This window comes from Megalobrama amblycephala, linkage group LG15 (assembly GCF_018812025.1).
Source record: "Megalobrama amblycephala isolate DHTTF-2021 linkage group LG15, ASM1881202v1, whole genome shotgun sequence".
In the NCBI taxonomy this organism is placed as follows: Eukaryota; Metazoa; Chordata; class Actinopteri; order Cypriniformes; family Xenocyprididae; genus Megalobrama; species Megalobrama amblycephala.
In genome coordinates this window covers 31225428-31249662 of record NC_063058.1, presented here as the reverse complement: position 1 = coordinate 31249662, position 24235 = coordinate 31225428, and the positions used below count along the sequence as shown (strand labels likewise).

The window sequence follows — 24235 nt, the reverse complement described above, 5'->3', positions numbered from 1 at the left end:
GTGTGTGTGTGTGTGTGTTTACAGCTTTGACAGAATGTCCTCCAGATTCACAAATGTCCTCACTAATCCAGTGAAAGCTGTTGAACAGAGACTAGAGATTCAGACCTCACTAGCAGTGCCGGTCCTAGACTTCTGGAGCCCTAAACACAACTGTGTGAAAAAGCTGTCAGGCCTGAAACAGAGCAGACTAGTGTTGTCAAAAGTACCAAAGCCACACTTAAATGTGAAGCGTAATGATAGCAGGCTTTCTGCAGCAGCGGCTCGGCTCATTCCTGCTGACAGACGATCCTGTGTGTGTTTGTGTGTGAAGAGCCTCGACGCTTTCTATTTCCTGTGTGTTTCTGCAGTGTTGATCACTCTAGCCAATCACAGGCATGTTTGTTGATCATGTGAACACAACGGTTTAGTCAGAATCAGCTCAATCCTCCAGAGTTTGTTCAGCGTGAGCTCTGCACTCTCCAATGGTTTCTCTATAACAACAGTGTGAACATGATGGCAATAAGAGATAGAGACAGATGTGATGATCGTAACAGCAGTTTTCACTCAGTCAGTGAGTTTGTGCTGCGGCTGAACTCAATCAAATCACATTCATTGATTATAAACAAACACATTCAGAATTTGAGTGACAGTTTTATTGTTCATGCTGCTAAGATCACACAGTTTCAGGAGTTACAGCCGTATTGAACTGAGTCTGAAACTGTGATGATTGACATTGTGATCATAAGCAGAGCGACGGACGGACAAAAACAATCTGATAAGAATTGAAACCATTACAAAATAATCTCCATTCTTCTTGTCATGTTTCTGCTCTGGACAGATATCTTTGATTTGAAGCCATAGGTCTCATCCACACTAACATGTTTTGGTTTGAATCTCATCTTTTTCTCTCTGTTTTGTCCTTCTGTCCACACTGAGATGGTGTTTCTGTCCTGTGAAAACTGAGCTTTCTGAAGACGCTCTCACGAGTGGATCATTTTGATAAAGCTGTGTTCGTGTTGTAGTGTGACTGTGAAAACTGAGCTATTTGAGACACTGACGCATGTTTAGTCATGTGACGCGTACTGTACCGACAGATATCTGTGTTTACGCCGGTATTGTGCCTGTTATGAGCTGTTCACTTTCACACTGTTGCTAAAGATACGTTACTTTGTTCACTCTTCATTTCACAGTCCTGCAAACATGACAGAAAATTCACTCACAATCGCTGTCCTGCGGCGAAACATGAGCGCAGTTGAGTTTAAGAGCAAACATATAATGTTGAGAGCGACCAGGACGCTTCAGTGAATGCTGAGATATTCTGATCAATAAAATGATCCTGCCAGAAGAATAGAGTGAAACTTTATTATGTCTGATCGTCTGTATCATCTCAGTGAGCTTTATTGTTTCACACATGTGCAGTAAAGTGAATTTAACGTTTCTGATGTTTCAGTGTGAATGAGAAGCTTTTGGAAAACACTTGTAAACTCTAGTGTGGACGAGAGCGTGGCGTTTTTATTGTGTCTGAATTAATAGTCACGAGTCAAGACATGTCATTACCATCACTGCATGATGTCCAAAACATTAAATAAATATAAATCTCATGTATTAATAGAAAGATATTCCCACATGACTCCTCTAAAGCTGAATGCACAGTTATGTTCACATTATGTAGTGATACGCTCCTTAAATCATCTTTGAGAGAAAATGAGCCCCTGGTGGTGACCTGCACTGATAACTAGTTAAAAACGCCTCATAAACTGGACAAATCATGTTTCTCTGTAAATCTAGTGTTTTTCTGTGATGTTTGTTTGGGGCATAAAATATATCATTAACCTGATAGAAAAACAATTAAAGTCTATGAGATGAGCTCAGTAATATAGTCAAACAACTGTGTGTGTTTTTAATCTAAACCTCTTTCACATACTCGATTTATCTTCTCCTACCCTCCTTTGACAATGTAGAACTGAAAATTAGGATTCTGGAGAAATTCCTCACGTCAGCAACCTTTCCTAAAGTCTCATCCAAAAAATAATGGATCTCATCTAAAGAGTAAACCTGATCACAACCTGGGAAATATCTGACAGATCTGAACCATCAGATAAACACCATCCTCATCCTCATTCATTTCATCCTCACCTAATTTTAGTAGTTTTTCTCTAGGCCGACATGAATTTCCCTTCCTGACTCTATTCTGATCTTCAGTGCTTCCAGATTCTGTCACTACACAATCCCTGCTTCTCCGGCCCTCCATCCCCACAACATCGTTTATTTCAGAGATCTGCACTTCAGCATCTCCTTCAACTAGAGCTGTAGCTAACCATTATTTTGGTAATCCAGTAATCGTTCGATTATTTTAATGATTACTCGAGTAATTCGGGGTTTCAGATATTTAAATGCACATAAGTACTAATGACAATACATTTAGAGTTTGTAAAATATACACTGATGTCTATGGAAGCTGCAATAATAATCCTGTCCATTATAATTAGACTATTTTCATATCAGACACATATTACATACTGTGAGTATCACTGTGTCCTAACCAGACGCGATGCGATAATATTCATATAGCGATTTGACTGTCCACACTAGACAATGAGAAGCGATGAAATCAATCAAAACCACAGCCAATCAGAGGAGAGTGTGGGCGGGCTCTCATGGCAAGAGCACAGCAGACACAATGAAATGGGCAAGTACATAGTAAAATTCATAAATATTACACCATTTAAACATCATTTAAAGTACAGACGGAGTGACTGATCCAATCTTCGTCATAAAATACACTTGTTTGTTCCAGTGTTAATTTCGTTGACGAATAATTTGTCAATTTTCTTCAACAACATTTTTTCACAGACGAAAACGAGACAATGACTTAATAAAAATGCGTTTTGAATGACTAAAACTATGACTAAAATCTACTCTAATTTTCGTCAATGAATAAAAACGAGACGTAAATGAAAGAGAGGGACGATTTGGGAAGATATCCAGTCAGGACTGCTGTCCTGTGTGGAAGATGCGCACATTTGAAGTGTAACGCGCTGATCTAACCGCGGGAAACGCGGCGCTGTTGCGCCCTCTACAGGCTCGTGCAGCAGCACATCTGACTGCTGCGCAATTAAAGGTGCTCTAAGTGATGTCACTCGTTTTTAGGCCAAAACATTTTTTGTCACATACAGCAAACATCTCCTCACTATCCGCTAGCTGCCTGTCCCCTGAACACACTGTAAAAAAACACGGTCTTTGTAGTCGCCACAAGCTCCGAAAATGGCAGTAAAAACAAACTGGTGCAGCCTGGACCACGAAACATAATAAACACGCTCCATAATTATGTCAATGTTTACTACACACTGTTTATATGGTAGCATGTTTTAGACGGTTGTAAGAATGCATATTTATCACCCTCATGAGCAGCTACAGTGCAGACTGCAGACATTTCAGAATAAGAGTCACGTGTATTTCAGGATGGTTTATGATTATTACACAATAAACTGTATTTAATTTAATTTCTATTTAATTCAGAGTAAACTACTGTATCTTCTGTCACAGGAAGGTAAGATTAAGAACATTATTTGACACATTATTCAATATATTTTACTAGTATAAGGGTTATTATAGTTAACTAAACCTAAAACCAAAGAAATCTTCATTACTTGAAATAAACATTAACTGAAATAAAAAAATAAACATATACAAAAAATGTAAACTTATTTTATATCATCCATTTAATCTGCGGTATTGAAATAACAAACAGAAATAAAAACTTACAGACATTTAAAAGCAAAAACTAAAAGACAAACACAAATTACTAAAACTTTTAACTAAAGTTACAATGAAAGCAGAAAAACTAAAAATGAAATCTAATAAAAAAAAAATTTAAACGAAAACTATAATAGTACCTCAATGATAAGTGTGTCAATCCCTGAAAAGTCCTGATTTTTGCTCTTTCTGTCTTTTTGCACTTGAACAGTCAAAAACCGTCCGCTTTGGGGAGCAAAGTACAGTTTGGTGAACATAAACAGTTTGGGGAATATCAGATCTATCAGTGTATTGGATCTGTGTATTGTTAGCCAAATGCTTAATGCATTACAATTTATCTAAATTAGATTTTGGTCGACTAAATTTACTGTAGATTTAGTCGACTATAACTAGACTAAAACTAAAACAATTTCCGATGACTAAAATATGACTAAAACTAAATGGCATTTTAGTCAAAAACTATGACTAAAACTAAATCAAAATTTGGTGTCAAATTTAACACTTGTTTGTTCGCATTGAGTTCACAGTTTGAACGTTCTTGAAGCGTCTAATGGGAGTTCTTGAATGATTCAAACTCACATTAGACGCTTTTAGCATCAAATAAAGCACATAACAGTAGCTGAAATTATCATTCTTCTTCTTTGTGTTGCTGTTCCAGCGTGTGGCGGAGAAATAGAAACCGTTTCTAAAATAGAATATTCACGTGTCGCCATCATGGCAGGTTAGGACAAAAACTCAGATTAACATGGAAAAGATACCTTTTATCACTTGTTGCGGCGTCGCGTCTGGTTAGAACATGGTCTAAGGCAAGCAACTATAAAGTTTACCCTGCTCTTCTCCCAATTCACCAGACACTTACATCCATCCGTGCATTTTGAAAGAAGTGGATGAATTCACGAGTTGTAAATCCAACAGATCTATTCTCCTGACCGCGGCGTAAACAAACACGGCGGCGCTCGTCGCACATATAGCTCAACTACTAATGTGATCATTATATACCCCCTTTCCACCAGCACGAACTGGGTGCTAGTTCAGGGCTAGTGCTAGAGCCAGTTCGGAGTTGGTTCAACTGACAAGCCTTCTAAAAACCGGTTTGCCTTTCCACAGGCTAGAGAGCCACCACAGAGCCAGGTCTTGCATCACTGTATATGTCTCATATTTCACAGCAAAGCTAGCGCCAAACACAAACACACCAGGCTCGTTTGAGATGCATTGGCTTCTCACAAAGCGATCGGCGCATGACATCAAAGCTCCGCGAGCATGATCCAAAAGTACAAGGAGTTGTATGCTCAACAAACACTCCCGCAGATCCGCCGAATTGGTCCGCGCTGCTCCGATGCATCTCGAACAGCCTTCTATCAACAATCGCGGATGTTTCACTGCTGTTCATGCTCATGGCTTTGCAAACCTACATCGGCATCCAAACACAGCTCGCCGTAATTTGTATATTGATGGAGATTACAATCGAGCTGCTATTAGCTCGATTAGCTGCTATTTCAAAAATGGCGGTCACAAGTTTCTTGTTGGTCACAGTAACCCCGGCCCCAGCTGCTGACGCAAGGGGTTCTTACTTCTAGCCCAGCAATGTTTTGGTGCTACTTACGAACACTTTTTCTGGTTCGGAGCTGGTGCTTTATGTGTCGAAAGACAAAGAACTGATTTGAAACTTGGCTCCGAACCAGCACTCAAACTGCCTCGGTGGAAAAGGGGTAATAAAGGTGCTTACACAACAAAACACACTCACTTACGCATATGACTTAAAATAAATATAGAACAGCAATAACAATCATTGATTCATGTAAAGTATCAAAAGTAATTAATCGTATGGTTTTATTGAACAAACCTATTAAAATACATAATGTATTGAAATGTACAACTAATGTTCTTTATGTTGTATAACAAATGCCTGCAGAGGGCACCAGTGGCCTGACGATTGTTTTTACACTTTACAATGCGATTTAGTTTGAGTTTGAGACGTGCCACTCATGGAAATGATAACAGTTCATGTGAAGCTCTGAGACGCACATAGATAACCTACACGCATGTAAATTACAGCGCATATATATTAAACCTGCAGCAAATACATTTATTTAATTAATTCACAGCCTTTGTAAATTCCAGTAGCATTATGCTTTATTATGATTTTTAAACAGGTTTAATATTGTGCAGCCTTAGAAAACGGTCTAATAATGCATTTCATGGAATCTGTGGAAAGCGCCACTTCCGGTATTTTACTGGTTACTCGACACAGGCAAATTGAAATCAAGGATTTTTTAATAATCGAGTATTCAAATTTAATTGAGAAATTGTTACAGCCCTACCTTTAACCATTCACTCATTCTCAAAAGTCAACTCCTTGTCTTTCCTTTCTTTACACTCTCAGTAGGAATTAAGAATTAACATTAAGAGTCTGTGAGCTTAAAACATAAATACTTGTTGCCTAAATGACTCCACATGTTTCAAATACTTGTCGCTAATTGTTCATCTAGTTGTTCATCCTTGAGAAAAACCACCACTGCTTTGTTCATTCAGGATTCAGAAACAATATTCTCATGTCCCACACGTTCAGCCACCTCCAGCAGCACATCTGCACTCCAACTGCACAGACTCTCCATCATTCATGACACACCTGATGCTGTGACGGAGTGACAGAGATGACGCCTACACACTCATGTGTGACGCCATCTCATTTTGTGTGTGTGTGTGTGTGTGTGTGTGAGTGAGAGAGTGTGAGTGTTTGTAGACCTACACTTTCGTAGTCCTGCTGTCATCATGACCTCTCCTCCATGATCCACACTATAAACACACAAACATACATTAACGTAGATCTGCGTCATTCACACACACGTTCAGTTTGTCATTATTAGTGTTTGACATACTTGAGTATCTGCAGTTTATAGTTTGGATCCTCCAGTTTGTGGTTGAGCAGCTGCACTCCTGATTGTCCTGGGTGATTGTAGCTCAGATCCAGCTCTCTCAGGTGTGAGGGGTTTGATCTCAGAGCTGAAGACACATAACCACAGCCTTCCTCTGTCACCATACAGCCAGACAACCTGCAGACACACACCAGTCAGATCATCTACAGATACACAGTCAGATCATATATAAAAACACACAGGCGGACCATGTTGAAAATCCCTGAGACTGTTGATGTCATTGAAGCCCTGTCCACTTTCAACAGCTGCAGCCTGCTGTGACTTAAATTAGCGACCTTTAAGAAGGCTTGCTTCAGTAAAGTGGTTTACTTCCTTTCCTTGTCTTTGCTGCTCAGAAATTGTCACATGGTTCTGTGTACAAATAAACCAGTCTGATGCACCCATGAAATGAATTATGTACTGTCATTGGTGAAAATAAACCTTTAAAATGGATATTTCCTCAAGGTGTTTTTACTGACGCCCCATTGTGATGCTCCCCCTGTGATTCAGCAGTGTCCTAAGAGTCTTTTACATGGTCCTTCGAGCCGGAGCTGAGCGTTCCAGTGGACCAAGAACAATCAATTAGCCAATGCCATGTATCATCTCGTCAATGTCAAATGTCAATAGATGATGTCATACGGCAATCAGAATATTCATTATGTCATTAAGTTGCATTCACATTCTGCCAAGTGTCAGCCCTTTACGTTTGTTTGCTTCTCTGCTGCTACCTCTTTGTGCTCACATAACATATTTGAATACAGCCAAATTCCCAATAAAATTCTTTCATCTATATATTTTTCTATTTTGTTGTCAGACAATATGAAATGGTGACTGAAATGTGGCCCATTAAAACTACATATAGGACTCAACACTAAACCTTGTCATTATTTGTCCGAAGGACAAGCACAAGTAGAACAGTAGTAAAACAGAGTAAAACAGTTGCTTGTCTGGAAAAAAAACAAAAAAAAAACAGGATATTTTTTTTTTTTTGGTGTAAATATAAATGTATTCTGAAGCAATATCCTTTCAGAATATTCCAGCTTTGACATATATAAATGTGCATATTTGTGATATTTACACTGAGGGCATTTTTTTTTTTTTTTTTTTTACCTTTACAAAGAACAATTTCCCCCCACCCAATCCTGTACGATTCATGTAAATCAGGGGTCTCAAACTCAAATTGGCGGGGGGCCGTTTCTGTGATTGACACCTTATAGGAGGGCCATAGTAACGTTCAAGCGCAAGAAGGCGCAACATTTCAGAAAATTTACTTTCCTTTGCATTATTTCTGATTTACATCAAATTTGCCTACTAAAATATATTTAAACCTATACTATAAATATTTTATTTATCATACTGAATGTAAATAGCAGTGTCTCTCTCATTGTTACAGAGTGTAATATAACACTATTACTAATAATATAATATAATATAATATAATATACTAATATAATACTACTAATATACTATTAATTGCAATAGTCTGGTGCAACTTCTCACATCCAACAAGGTGCATGGATTTAAAAAAAAAAAAAAAAAAAAAAAAAAAAAATAGTAATTTAGGAACAAAACCATCAACACTTGTGGCGTGGAGGGGTCAGAAATAAACAAAAAACTGGAGCTATATATAGCCTATCAACTTTATTTTGCCAAAAAATAAAAATCTCTCATTGTCATACATTATTAGTTTTTAATATTTAGTGGAAGTATTTTCCCTTACTTCATGTTAGCTTAAATAACATTAAAATTTTGACCAACACTGTACTGAACAAATACCTACCCTGAATACATTTGTACACTCTTCTGTTTCTTGACAGACACCTGGCAGCGCATTTGTCCAAGATGCTGTTTGAACATCGGCAACGTTTAATGGCTGCATCAGACGCGTTTCGGTGGTTTAAATCGACGCTTGTGACTAAATGTCGAGTGCTTTTACTGTAATTTAGGCAAGCGCATTCATAATAGAAGCGACGCGGTTGAGAGCGCGGCTCATGGTTGCATAGCAACGACAGACGCAACTGGAGCGAAAACGCATTGGAAAGAAGGAGAATGCGGCGCTGCCGCTTATGTGACGCGATATGTGAATGCCCCTTAGAACGGCAACTTTTTCTTTGCACATCAGACCGGTGGCAACTAGAGAATAATAATAATTTAGCCGGCCGGATTATGTTTTATTTTTGAGATCAGTTGCGGGCCGGATAGAGGGGGAGGGCGGGCCGTAAATGGCCCGCGGGCCGGCAGTTTGAGACCACTGATGTAAATGGTATGATTCATCTTTACATTCTTAAATTTGTTCAATAAATTCAATTAGAATAAGACACTATGGGCTGTTACCAATCAAATTAAATAATTTACAATAAAAAAAAAAAAAAAAATTCTGATTTAACCTTGAGTTTTGAAGTATTAGACAGATTAGATAGCTTTGATATTTGCACCACTATTTACAATGACACTAATAATTCTTAATTTCTAATAGGAATGCAAAATCATGAAAAATCAATCAGTAGTTGATTTTTTAAAATAGATTAACAAGACACAAACCTCTACATTCAATCGTGTTTGTTCCTATTTATTTTTGATCACAGTGCATAAAACGTTTAGTCCCAATGTGCGCACATTTGGAGAAATACACATTTACCTCATATTTCATTAGATAAAACAGAAGCAGGGCCTGTACACAGGGTTTCATAATTACAGAGGTCACAAAATGTAGTTTACTAGTCTAGGGGGGTACATGACTTTTGCCCAATTTGCTGACACACACACACACGCACACACACACATATCATCTTCAGACACACATGAACACTGTGATCGGCTGACTGTACTTTCTCCATTATATGTTCTTAAATACCTCAGGATCTGCAGCTGACAGTTTGGACTCTTCAGTCCATCAGAAATGAAGCTGACACCAGAGTCCTGTAGGTCATTGTTACTCAGATCCAGCTCTCTCAGGACAGAGTTTGAGGATTGTAGAGCTGAAGACAAACCGTCACAACACCGAGCAGTGAGATTACAGAGAGCAAGTCTGAAAGAGAGCAGATCAAACACACATCAACAGTCAGATCATCTACAGACACACATGAACACTGTGATCGGCTGACTGTAAATGATCTCTTATATGTTCTTAAATACCTCAGGATCTGCAGCTGACAGTTTGGACTCTTCAGTCCATCAGAAATGAAGCTGACACCAGAGTCCTGTAGATCATTGTTACTCAGATCCAGCTCTCTCAGGACAGAGTTTGAGGATTGTAGAGCTGAAGACACAATTTCACAATGCTGATCTGAGAGATTACAGCCAGAAAATCTGGAAGAGATGAAATATTAAAATAAATAAATAAATCAATAAAGACATGTACAGTGGGTTTCCAGGTTTCTGCCCTCAGGATGACATGATCTGAACACTGAATCACAATACAATTTTTTACCATTCAAGATGACATGTTGAATAAATGCTTGATCGGTAGTTTAAGCTTTACAGTGATGAAGAGAGAGAGATTAATACACTGAGTCATGAATGTGGAAATCAAATCCTTTAAAATTACGTTAACAAAATAAAAGAGCTCTTAAAGGGACCTATTATGCAAAATTAACTTTTTCATGGTGTTTGGACATAAATGTGTGTTGGCAGTGTGTGTACACAACCACCCTATAGTGATAAAAATCCAGCCACTCCTTTTTAATCCCCATAAATCATAAGCAGTGTCTCAGAACAAGCCGTTTCCAGATCCCTGGCAGTGTGACGTCACATTAGCCACAGGCTCCGCCCACAAATGTTGACAGACACTGAAGTTCCAAAATGTTCCAGAATGAATTATTGATCAAAGCCATAAACAATCACTGTTCAAAACTCTCTCCTTACCTTATCTTGATTCACAACGGTAAGCTTGTAATAATGTTTTATAATCTGACTGATACTGGCAGGAATTCATGGGAAATACGAGTTTGCTGACGTTTGTCTTTGTGTCATTACGTCACGTCAGTAAACAGGAAGGAGTCCTGGCTAGTAGGCTATATGGTGGATACTCCTGTAGCGCATCATTTGTAGCCTCTTCTTACAGCAGCTGGAATGGATTAAACTTGGGATGGAGGCTTGAAATCCAGAAAGTTCAAAACCATAATCATCACTGACAACTGTGGTAAAAAGTAAAATACTTCAGACTGCAGAGAGCCAGTAAAAAAGAGAAAGTGACCGGGCTCGTGTAATAAAGCTATTTTTCTGCTGGACAGGTGAAGACATTTCAATTGTTCACTGGGTAATAAGGTTACAGTAGCACATGTTCTCACTTCATCCATAGTTATGAATAACGATAATACTAACTACATACACAGTCACGCAAAGTTGTGTTTTTAACATTAACAATTCCAGAACAAAGTATAATGATTTGCACTATTGGCAGCGCGATTTATTGTAAAACTTTTTTTGAGTTTGTCAGAACAAAAGTGGATGAAGTTACTTCTTCAGATGACATTTTCTGGTGAAACTTCTTATTTTTGGACACATTCAAGACGTTGAATCAGTAATTGCGATGTACAGTGAAGATCCACACTGGTGTGTTGCCAATACTCCTGACAGCCCCCCCACACATAGCTGCAGCTGCTCCTCAAAACATTAGATTCATCCGCTGAGGAGCCGTGCCGAAGCACAACCCACGTAAAGATGATAATTCCACTAATCACTGCTATTGCAGGTTTCAATCAGAGATGGCGACAGAGAGGCGAAACTTACGGACTGTAGCTTTAAGATCTTTTAAGTACTTGTTTAAAAGTCCCAAAATTATATTAACATTTACTATATATTTCACTATTAATTGTCATTGTCATCTTATAGCTCTGTGGAAATTAATTTATGTCTGTGAGTGACTGCATTAATATTTAAAGTATAGTTTTCTCACAAGTGCATAGAAATTAATTGGGCAAAATACACATTATTACACACAATAAACGTGTTTCAATGAGGCACTGATGAGATGTGTGTCAGATTCACTGTAAAAGACTGAAAACAGCACTGTCAGCAGGATTTCATAATAACCTACTCTAAAGGCAACACAAGCTCAACTGACGCTCGAGACAAAACACCGTCGTGCCGCCCACACTTCACACTCACAATTAAACTCCATCTGTGAGATGAACGTGAAAGACTGGAGGTTTATTTATTGGTTTATTCATAAACTTGCACTAAAATAAAAGCATGTACAAGCATGTTTTCGAAATTTTGAATCTGCAACATCAGAAAAAGCAGAACGCAACCACTGCAAACGCAAACGCTGTCAGTAGCCTACTTCCACATAAAGACAGTTTAACACTGAACACACAAAGCACAAGTCTCTAGTTCAATGAGAAACACACAAAAGGCAAATCAGTAGTAGCGGTGAAGCAACGGTTCTCACGCCCAAAATCCCGTCACTTGCGCGTGCACAGCTCTCCGTTATAAATATATGGCATGTATAAATATTAGGCACATAAAAAGGTGATCTACGTGACCTCTCCTCCTCTTTCTCTCTCACACACACAGGCGGAGATATAGACGGAGATTACGATCGAGCTGCTATTAGCTTGATTAGCTGCTATTTCAAAAATGGCGGTCTCAAGTTTCTTGTTGGTCAGGGTAACCCGCCTCCAGCAATGTTTCTGTGCTACTCACGAACACTTTTCCTGGTTCGGAGCTGGTGCTTTGTGTGTCAAAAGACAAAGACCTGATTTGAAACTAGGCTCTGGCTCCGAACCAGCACTCAAACTGCCTCGGTGGAAAAGGGGTAAAAGTTCTGTTATAATAAATGAAGCTGAGCAAATCTCCACACACCACACAGCGCTCAAAACGCCGGAGTTTCTGTTCAGTACTAACACCTCTGATTGGCCATTGTGAAATCAACAGATATGTCTGTGATTGGCTACATTACATGTAGATCATGTGCTGCTCTTGGTTGGACGGGTTCCTTCCAAGTAGAAGGAAGGAAAGTTAGTTTAGATTTCAAATAACTAATCGGGTGATAACATTGAAGTGAAATAATTCCAAACGAAATTAATTAAATTAAAAACTAAATACCTCTTTTTCTGTCTAGTTCTCCTATCCGCTTGTTAAGTTATAACGTAAGGCTGGGTTTACACTGCACGCGTGTGCGGCACGTTACGGCTGCGACGCGGCTACCGGAGCTGATACGCGGCCACTCTAGTCAATGCTCGTGTTTACACCAGCCGCGGCGCGATGCGTTTGAGAAGCGTCCCAGAAGCGGCTCGCCACGCCGCTTCGCTAAAGATAGGTACCTCGCCTATTTTTGACGGACGCCGCGTACAAGACGCGCAGCTCAAATACAAAATAAAGTCAAAATAATCACCCTGAGTAAACTCCCGCTCATATTTCACTTCACTACGAATAGAAACTGACGACAAGAGATTCGAAGTTGAAAAACTTGAAATTTCTTTGTTTTTTGTTGTCCATAACTGGAATATTAAGTGTAAAATTATTATTAACTTCATCTGTATAGCTACAGCAAAATAAATTATGGCATAGCAATAAACACAATTAAACCGGACAATATATAACAATTTAGCCATTAAAAACATGAAAAAAATCAACGAAAACAACGTCGGACAGGCAAATCTAGTGGTCTCGCGAATCCAGCCGCTTCGCTTCTGAAATGCTTCTGGTGTGAGCTGACACTGCTCAGAAGACGGAACAAAACCTTGCCGAGGCCGTAACGAGCCGCACACGCGTGCAGTGTAAACGAGGGGTTGGGAACGCTGTTTCTGGGTCCAAACCTCATTTCACTTGAGAATCATAGACAGTAAAAGAAATGGACACAGCGACCCCATTGGAACTCAATTGAGACAAGTGAAGCCCATTTTTAGCGATTTTTAGCACTTCCGTTTCTGACGCGCAGACTCAAACTAAGCTTGATGACGTCAGCAACCTGTCTGACAGATGTAAATCTTCTAGTAGCTGTGCGTGCAAACTGCCATCGTTAATCTTGCAGAGACGGCGAGCTTGAGCGGGGAGTTCTTTGGCGTGAGTGAGCAGGAGTAAGTATTCTGATTAATTATTTTGTATAGTATTTTAAAATGTAACGCCAGTACGCCATATTAAGTTAATGCATACTATTGGCTGTGAGCTTCTCCTCCTGTCTGTACGGTAATTTCTCTACTGTGCGACAGAGAGTCGAGTGGTTATGACGCAATCGTTAGCCTATTTTTACAAAAACTGTTTCTACGGGGCCATAATGTAACATAGAAGGCAACGGAGCCCTTTATACATTGTCGTGTATCTTTAGAAATAAATCATGGGCAAATGGAGTCTTTAAACGCCTCAGATGTAAAGTTATTAGCTGTCAAAGTGACGCCAAAATGAATGGGAGTCAATGGGATGCTAACGCAAGTGAAGTTCTGCTACAAGATGGCGGCACGCGGCCGACTTCAACTTCCAGTCAACTTCCTTGGGCACTGTTGAGAATGCCATCGATGGCCATTTATGAGTGCTATTTATTCAAATTAAACATCAATCATTCATTTTAAAAAGTCAGACATTTTAAATACTTACAGTGTACACAACAGTCTCCGTGCTCACAGCGTCACAGACATTAATATTTTAACGATTTATAAAAGATGAATCACTGTCTGGATATCTGGAATTTTGGTGTGGAGATAAAGGTTATGATTATAATTGTTTTGTAGTATTACACCACAGCGTGTGTGTATATATTATCACCATTTGTTTTCTTCAGCTATGAGATAGAGCGTTAGGACCCGGAAGCGGTGCGGCGTGACCTCAGACTTAACAACCGAATAGTCACGCGCCAGCCCTGCCTATTCTAGACCAGTGGTTTCCAACCTGGGGGGCGCCAGAGTTTATATGCTTTGAGGTCAAACATGAATATGAAAAACCTTTTTGTATAGCTTCTAGGAATGCACCAAATGATCGGTCACTTATCCGAAAATGTTGTCAATTAATTTCTTTGATTCTATATGTGGTCTCTCAGTTTGTTGATCACATAAACCGATCACATTTTTTATGACACAAAAGATGCAAGCTTGTTCAGACCAACTGTGAAAGCCGCGGCAAAAATGAAAATCCAGCAGCGGCTGGTGTGTAGACTATATAACGCAGTCAAAACGTGTGTATGGATCAAACTACTTCAGGGTATCCGCGGGTCTTTAAAGAGTTTTAAAATGTCTTAAATTCAGATTGGATAGGTCTTAAATATTTTTCGTTGCATTTCCGCAAAAATGTTTTATGTATGTTTTATGTTTTCTAATACGTCAACGACGGAATGGTCCAGCGCTGCGTGGCGCCATCTGCAGGCCAAAGATCAGCAAAGATGTAGGAATATGTGATCAGATCTGTACACGGATACACATTTTTAAATAAATCTGCTGTGGCAGAGCTACTGCAAGTGATTTTCGGTGCTGGAAATCCATATATCCTTTGCTGAAACAAGCTCGTCATGGAGAGCGCGGCTCATGGTTGTTTAGTAACGGCAGACGCTACCGCAGCGCCCGAGCGCTTTGGAAAGGAGAAAGCGGCGCCGACGCGTTTTCCATGCGTTTTTAGACGCGACATATGAACGGACCCTAAAAGAGTTAAAATGGGTCAACGCGCCAAATGCGAGTAGAATCAGCGCTGAAACGTGTTCCGTAACTTTATTATGAATGGTGGTGGGAATATAATTTGCAGCGTCTGTGATGTAATTATATAAATAATAGTCTGATGCGCTGCATGTTTGCTGTAACTGTGTGTTTTCATTTTCCATTCACTGTAAATGCTACTTTGTTTGTGACGTTTACATTTGCATTTGGAAATGCAACATTCGTCATTAGAATCGTTTATAATTCTGTTGTTTACAAATATGTTTCAGTGTCACATGATTCTTCAGAAATGCTGATTTGCTGCTCAAGAAACATTCACTATTTATATTATTAAGCTTAAAATGTAGTTTTTTCTGCTTTAAATTATTGTGGAAATCCAATTTAAACATTTGTGGTAAGATTTAAAAAATAGAAAAATTAATACTTTAATTCGTCATACTTTAAAGTGAATGAATGTTACAGAATATTTATATTTAGTGAATACTTTAATAAATAATATATTTGATAAATACATGTAATATAATTTCAAATAAATGCTGTTCATTGAACTTCCTATTTTTCAATGAAAACTAACAAATATCACCATTTCCACATAAATCTATTTAATTATTTAATTAAACAATTATCTAAATTAATTATTTAACACATATATGTGTGTATATATATATATTAGTGTGTGTGTGTGTGTTTTTCCATTGCAGGTTTGATCTTAAATTTCATGTAAGGTGGTATTAAAAAGGTCTTAAAAAGTCTTAAATTTAACTTGTTCATATCTGCAGATACCCTGTACTTTATTTTTGTTGCCAGTAGTAGAGATGCACCAGTCTATCCACCATCAATCAGAACCGGCCAGTTCTGTTTTTTTTTGTCCCGGACTTACACACAAAATGCATTGCAATAATTTCCCAAAATGTAATTTGTGTGGCCGTTAACAAAGGACAGATATGGGACATGCTTCTCATCCCCCAAATCCCGTCACTTGCACGTGCACAGCTCTTCGTTATAAATATATGGCATGTATAAATATTAGGCACATAAAAAGGTGATCTACGTGACCTCTCCTCCTCTTTCTCTCACACACACAGGCGGAGGGTGAACTACAAGGTAAAGCTAAAGAAATGCACTTCCCCTTTAAAAACATTAAATAAATTTCCTTTAATAGTTTTAATTCATGTGTTTTCCAGGTGCATCAAGATGAAAACATCAACTTTTTAGAATGCCGCAAGGATGTAATAATCTTGTTTAATAATCAAATAATCTTGTTTTTGTTTGAAATCTTGTTTCTTGTTACTGTCCCAAACAGAAACAAGATTATTGTCTTACCCCATTGGCAGATAATTTAGCTTGCTTTAAGCAAAATCTCACATCATTTTGATTTTTTCCCCAGAAAACAAGAAAAAAATCTCTTATGTAATTTTACTTATCTAAAAGCATCTTGATTTTTTTAGATATTTAAATACTAAGTAAGTAAAGCATTTTTTGCAGTGTATTGCTGCTGTTCTATAAGCTCCACCTTCTTTTGTGTGTGTGTGTGTGTGTGTGGGGGGGGGGGGGGGGGTTCTTATATGTATGGAGGAGGGAGGGCTTCATGGACAAAAGGTTGGGAACCACTGTTCAAGACCATAGAGCTGCACAATTAATCAAGTTTGAAATCCTGATTATAATTACAGATGCCACAATTATGTCATCGTTCAAAGACGCAATTACAAAAAAAGTCCACTTACATTATTCTGTGTGCGTAAGATAACTGAAGTTAGATAACAGAAGATAACTTAAAGGTTTTTCCCAGTGTTTTAATTTTAGTTTTAGTATAACAATACCATGCATATTTATATTTTTATTTATTTAAAGCAACTAAACCAATGTATATTTGACATGTGAGGCTTAATGCTGTAGAAAAGCAATAAAAGGTTTTCAGCTTGTTTGTTTTGAAATAACAATATGGCCTGCAGTCGCTTCAAATAATGGCATAAAGATATTCAAAACATCATTCAGTGTAAATTGTGATCATTGTAATTAATAACCGCAATTACAATTAAGGGAATAATCAACAATTATGATTTTTGTCATAATCATGCAGCTCTAATAGACCACGACACAAACATGAATAATTCTGATAACCTGCGATTCTAATGTAAATCATTTGCTGTTTTGTTTGTATAATTACTCCAATGAACTAGCTGTTGTTGTGTTTGTGTTAAAGGTGCCCTAGAACTTTTGTGTTTATGAATTATACAGTCTGCACGTGTCTAAAAATGAAAATAGCTACTCTCTTGTCTCCGTGAATAGAGTAAGAAACGATGGTAACTTTAACCACAATTAACAGTACATTAGCAACATGCTAACGAAACATTTAGAAAGACAATTTACAAACATCACTAAAAATATCATGTTATCATGGATCATGTCAGTTATTATTGCTCCATCTGCCATTTTTCGCTGTTGTTCTTGCTTACCTAGTCTGATGATTCAGCTGTGCACAGATCCAGACGTTAATACTGGCTGCCCTTGTCTAATGCCTTGAACATGAGCTGGCATATGCAAATATTGGGGGCGTACATATTAATGATCCTGACTGTTACGTAACAGTCAGTGTTATGTTGAGATTCGCCTGTTCTTCGGAGGTCTTTTAAACAAATGAGATTTATATAAGAAGGAGGAAACAATGGTGTTTGAGACTCACTGTATGTCATTTCCATGTACTGAACTCTTGTTATTCAACTATGCCAAGATAAATTCAATTTTTGAATCTAGGGCACCTTTAATTTTGATGAACACAATAAAGAGTTGGGACATGTGGGCTTTTCTTCTTTCTTTTGACTGAGTTATTCCTAAAACTCAGTGAGATTCACATCACAGTTTAGAGATGTCTAGAATGAGTGGCCAACTAGTGCTTATTCCTGGGTTTACCATCATTACAAAGTTGCTTGTCACTCAAAAAGAGTATTTGATGGAAGCAAGCTGCCAAAACGACTCTTTTCTACTTCCTCCTGATCACTTCTGAAAGCAGAACAGCAGCGGTGAGCAATGAGGAGACGAGGAGAGAGATGCAATGACATCAGCCAATCAAAACAGAGAGACGCGATGACATCAGCCAATCAAAACGGAGAGACGCAATGACATCAGCCAATCAAAACAGAGACTCAATGACATCAGCCAATCAAAACAGAGAGATGCAATGACATCAGCCAATCAAAACAGAGACGCAATGACATCAGCCAATCAAAACGGAGAGACGCAATGACATCAGCCAATCAAAACAGAGACTCAATGACATCAGCCAATCAAAACAGAGAGATGCAATGACATCAGCCAATCAAAACAGAGACGCAATGACATCAGCCAATCAAAACAGAGACGCAATGACATCAGCCAATCAAAACGGAGAGACGCAATGACATCAGCCAATCAAAACAGAGACTCAATGACATCAGCCAATCAAAACAGAGAGATGCAATGACATCAGCCAATCAAAACAGAGACTCAATGACATCAGCCAATCAAAACAGAGAGATGCAATGACATCAGCCAATCAAAACGGAGAGACGCAATGACATCAACCAATCAAAACGGAGAGACGCAATGACATCAGCCAATCAAAACAGAGACTCAATGACATCAGCCAATCAAAACAGAGACTCAATGACATCAGCCAATCAAAACAGAGAGACGCAATGACATCAGCCAATCAAAACAGAGACTCAATGACATCAGCCAATCAAAACAGAGAGATGCAATGACATCAGCCAATCAAAACAGAGACTCAATGACATCAGCCAATCAAAACAGAGAGATGCAATGACATCAGCCAATCAAAACGGAGAGACGCAATGACATCAGCCAATCAAAACAGAGACTCAATGACATCAGCCAATCAAAACAGAGAGATGCAATGACATCAGCCAATCAAAACAGAGACTCAATGACATCAGCCAATCAAAACAGAGAGATGCAATGACATCAGCCAATCAAAACGGAGAGACGCAATGACATCAGCCAATCAAAACGGAGAGACGCAATGACATCAGCCAATCAAACAGAGACTCAATGACATCAGCCAATCAAAACAGAGAGATGCAATGACATCAGCCAATCAAAACAGAGACGCAATGACATCAGCCAATCAAAACAGAGACTCAATGACATCAGCCAATCAAAACAGAGAGATGCAATGACATCAGCCAATCAAAACAGAGACGCAATGACATCAGCCAATCAAAACAAAGAGACGCAATGCCATCAGCCAATCAAAACAGAGACGCAATGACATCAGCCAATCAAAACAGAGAGACGCAATGACATCAGCCAATCAAAACAGAGAGACGCAATGACATCAGCCAATCAAAACAGAGACGCAATGACATCAGCCAATCAAAACAGACGTCATTTATCATAAGCCGAGCGTTTCTGACAGACGCTCACAATGAGGGTGGAGATATTCATGTTTTGAACATGTTTGACTTTTGTGCAAAAATATCTAAACATTCTTAAATCAAGATACATTTACTTCAGGAGAAAAATGATATAAAGTCTTGTTTTCTGGAAAGAAAAGTAAAAATTGCCAAAGGGCAAGAAAAATAATCTTGTTGTCCCTTTAAATTAAGATTATTGTTCTTCCCTCATTGGCAGATATTTTTATGTGTGTCTAATTCATGTATGTGTGTGACCTTGTAAGACTGATGCCAGAGTGCCTGGACCAAGAAAGGGCTACTCTTTGAGAAAAAGTAAATTAACATTTGAACTCTCTCTTGCAAAATTAGCATCCCCTTCCGAGACGCAATCACACTGAGTCAATCACACCTCAGCATTTGCCTTAATCTACATTTCACTCCCTTCACCCTCTTCCCCCATCTCTTCTCTCTACATGCAGAGATGACCTAAAGTTCACCCAAAATCTATCTGGTTTAATGCGAACAATCATCACAGAATGCTATACATGTTTGGTATCGTTTGAAATGTCTCAGTGCAACTGGTACAATGGTCTCGTCTACATGGAAGTAAACCAAAGGTATTAAAAGGTTTTGAGAGTTTTAGAGATACTTTAGTTGCAACCATGGGTGTGCCCCTTTCCCAGGGTCTTTCATCTAAATTACCTCCTGTTCAACAGCAAGGTGCGAACCCCCAAGGTCTGTGACCCTAGTCAATGCAAATTCTGATTGTAAGTTCATGCCCCACATTGGGGGATGTTTTGTCTTGGTCTGAGTATTTAAAGAAATGTTGCAAAAGGCTCGGGGCGACTCTGTATTCAGATGAAGATGTCCAGGACACTCAGCAATGTGTATTTTCCTAATGTCAAGTATTCATCTTACTCTATTTCTGAGCATTTGATGTTTTGTATAGATCACCTTTGAATTGATTATGTAATTGGCATGATACATTTACCTGACTAATAAACTGTCACATTTGATTTATTCTGACTTACTCTGAAATTATTGACTTCAGTGGATTCCGATGTATCCATTGTTACCGCGAATCTGCGTCAGGTTAGTAACGGACTAAAGTCCAGTTGAGTGGAGCATAGGGCACACCAACTGTGATTTTAGAGCTCCGACTAACACTTGGCATTAGTTCAAGTGTACTTAAGACTGTTAATTTCCGTTTAGGACAACAAAATATTGATCGACCAACCTAAATAGGGTGAGCCTTACCTCTGTTTATTGTAATGTTACTCTAGCTAAGTGTACATGGGAAACCATGGCATAACCAAACCAAAGCTACTATAAGAGAAGTAATATTGGTCGGCTTAACTGTAGTAGTGGTTGTGACCTCTGACTAGAGTTAGTGTTACTCTAATTCAAGTGTATACAGATCTATGGGGACTACACAAATACTTTTAGAGAAAGCAAGCATGAAAGCGGCCTTCTAAACAGTATAGTCAATTACCTCTGTCTAGTGACCAAGACTGACGAGTTTGTGATCGTGGGCCCGCATATTAATGAATGGCCAGTGCGAGGACCCTGTGCGACACTGAGAACCGAATGAACGAGTACAATAAGAGTAAAGAGTTAAATAGAATATTCAAATGTAAAGCCAAATTATTATACAAATGACCAATAATCAATTGACGTTCTAAACTAAATTCGAGGTCATAATAACATGGAGTCAGATAAAAGTTTACTTGGAATTAAACTACTTTGTCACGCTGAAAAGACCGAACGCGCAAGAGACCTTCCCCGTCCTGTGGGAAACCGCCATTGGGCCGATTGGGCGGGCCTTACAGCCTGTTGAAATGTAAGTTACATCTTTTATTTTGACATTAATGTAGTCTCAATGCTGACAGAGTAAATATGTGTTAGAAAACTAGACCTTCATCACTCATAATATTCCCATTCACAGTAATCCACCTTCTCTATCGTTTCATTTATTTTATGGCATAATCACACCTCTTTAAATATATAATAATGTCAAACACTGGCTAGTGCTGTACAGTAAAAAGTAAGACACTTCAAGCACAGCCGTCACTGTAATAGTTCACTGTAACAGTCGTCAAATAGCTGAACATTAAGCATTTATGATGAATAATTACTGAAGATTAAATGTCATGATGATATATTATTATTGCTATTAATATTAGCAGTAATTTATGTCATTTTATCTTCATTCACAAGTGAAAATGTCTCAGTTCCAGCTTTACAGATCAATGGTGTCGACCGTCCCTTTGCGCCACCTGGTGGTGATTTCACCAGCGAGTTTCACACGTGACTGTGTTGTGTTTACCCGCGGCGGTAACAGGCGTTTTAGTGACTATCTGCTGTATTAAAGAGGCGTGTTGTGACCCTTTAAGATCCTGTTATTGAGGAGAAAATCTCTCATTTAGGAACATGTATTTTAAAGCTGTCAGATTCATTATTAAATATGATACTTTAGTTAATGATTAAACACTCACAGAGCTTTTCTGCAGTTGATCACAGCTGGTATCAGTCTTCTTCTCCCCTCAGCTGATGTGTTGTATTTCATGGTGTTCAGCTCATCCAGCGGCTCCTCTGACATCTGAATCATGTAGGAGATTGTTGAGCAGTGAGACGGAGAGAGTTTCTCCTCTGAGTGTTTGTCTGATTTCAGAAACTCCTGAATCTCTCTGGACAGAGACTGATCTTTGACTTCCAGCAGACAGAGGAACAGATTGATGGATCTTTCAGTGGAGAGATCTTCACGTTTGATCTTCTGTTGAATGTAGTTTGTGATTCCTCTGATGTTCTCTGAGCTGTTCTCTGTGTGTGTCAGTAGATCCTGTAAGAGCCTCTGATTGGACTCCAGTGAGACGCCCAGCAGGAACCGCAGGAACAGATCCAGCTGTCCATTCTCACTCTCAATGGCTTTATCTACTGCTGATGTTAGTAGATCATACAGAGAGACTTCATCATCCAGAGAGTCTTTCTCAGATCTGAACTTTCTGAATTCATCCAGTAGTTTCTTGTTCTTGATCACATGTGAATAAAACAGATAGAAAGCAGCGAGAAACTCCTGAAAGCTCAGATGAATGAAGCTGTAGACTTTCCTCTGATGAATCACAGATTCCTCCTTAAAGATCTCAGTGCAAATCCCAGAATACACTGAGGCGTCAGTGACGTCTATGCCGCTCTCAATCAGGTCCTCCTCGTAGAACATCACATTGCCCTTCATCAGCTGATTGAAAGCCACTTCAGCAAGTTTCACAATCACTTCTCTGTTGGACAGCAGGAGTTTCTCTGGATCTCTCTCTTCATACTTCTGATTCCTCATGTTGATCTGAATCAGCAGGAAGTGGATGTACATTTCAGTCAGAGTTTGAGGGATTTCTGCACTCAGATCTTCTTCCAGGAGCTTCTGAAGCACAGTGGATGAGATCCAGCAGAAGACGGGTATGTGGCACATGATGTGGAGGCTTCTTGCTCTTCTGATGTGTGAGATGATTCTGCTGGCTTGATGCTCGTCACTGATTCTCTTCCTGAAATATTCCTCCTTCTGAGGCTCATTGAATCCCTGAATCTCTGTCAGACGGTTGATGTATTTGGAGGGGATCTGATTGGCTGCCGCTGGTCTGGAGGTGATCCAGATAAGAGCAGAGGGAAGCAGATCTCCTTTCATGAGCTTTGACATCAACACACCCACTGATGAAGTCTCAGTCACATCAGAAACTTTCTGAGCATCTGAAAACATCAGTGTGATTCTGCTTTCATCCAGACCATCAAAGATGAACACAACTTTACACTCCTCATAAATCTTTGAGTCCAGATCTTGAAGTTCAGGATGAAAGTCCAGCAGAAGTCTGTGAAGACTGTACTGATGATCTCGGATCAAGTTCAGCTCTCGAAATGGAAGCACAAACATGAAATCTACATCCTGATTGGCTTTTCCCTCTGCCCAGTCCAGAATGAACTTCTGCACAGAGACGGTTTTTCCGATTCCAGCGATGCCTTTAGTAAGAACAGTCTTGATCTGGTGTTTCTCCTCACGTCCTGGTTCAGGTGAGGCTTTAAAGATGTCATTGCAGTAGATTGGAGTGTCTTGTGAGTGTTGTGTTCTGGCTGTTTTCTCCATCTGGAAAACCTCATGTTGTTCATTCACTCCTTCTCTCTCTCCCTCTATGATGTAGAGCTGTGTGTAGATCCTGTTCAGGAGGGTTTCATTCTCCTGGAGGTTCAGTCCCTCAAATAATCTCTCATACTTGTTCTTCATGCTGGTTTTGAGCTGCTCTTTGACTCTCTGGAGTTCATCATCTACTGCTTGAGGAGAATCCTGGTCTCCAGTCTGATCATCTCTGATTGGAGATAAAATACAAACATAAAAACATCTTCATCAATAAATCATGACAGGAACAGCAACACATTTAAGAGAGAAGTGTCAGTTTAACAGACTCCTGTTATATTCCACATATTTACATTAAACTTTAACATATTTTCTGGAATTTAAGTCACATTTTCTCTCATCTGAAATGTGCTGCATCTTATATTTGTCTGATTTGGACTCTTATGTAGAAGTTTTGGTCTCTTAGATTCCTGTCCTATATAAGTAAACACTGAC

General features: G+C 39.0%; 1 protein-coding gene across 4 annotated transcripts in view; it reads right to left on the bottom strand.

The window, feature by feature from the left end:
• Positions 1–24235, bottom strand: part of LOC125247878 (NACHT, LRR and PYD domains-containing protein 3-like) — a 31783-nt gene that overhangs the window by 843 nt on the left and 6705 nt on the right. For 3 of the 4 annotated variants that reach the window (XM_048159414.1, XM_048159415.1, XM_048159416.1), the window contains 5 exons: positions 22119–23972; positions 9786–9959; positions 9505–9678; positions 6615–6788; positions 6485–6531 (listed from right to left, as the gene is read on the bottom strand). In XM_048159414.1, the coding sequence (XP_048015371.1) occupies positions 6485–6531; positions 6615–6788; positions 9505–9678; positions 9786–9959; positions 22119–23972 (2423 nt within the window). The remainder of the gene's footprint in view (positions 1–6484; positions 6532–6614; positions 6789–9504; positions 9679–9785; positions 9960–22118; positions 23973–24235) is intronic. The other variant, XM_048159417.1, reaches the window with a different exon arrangement.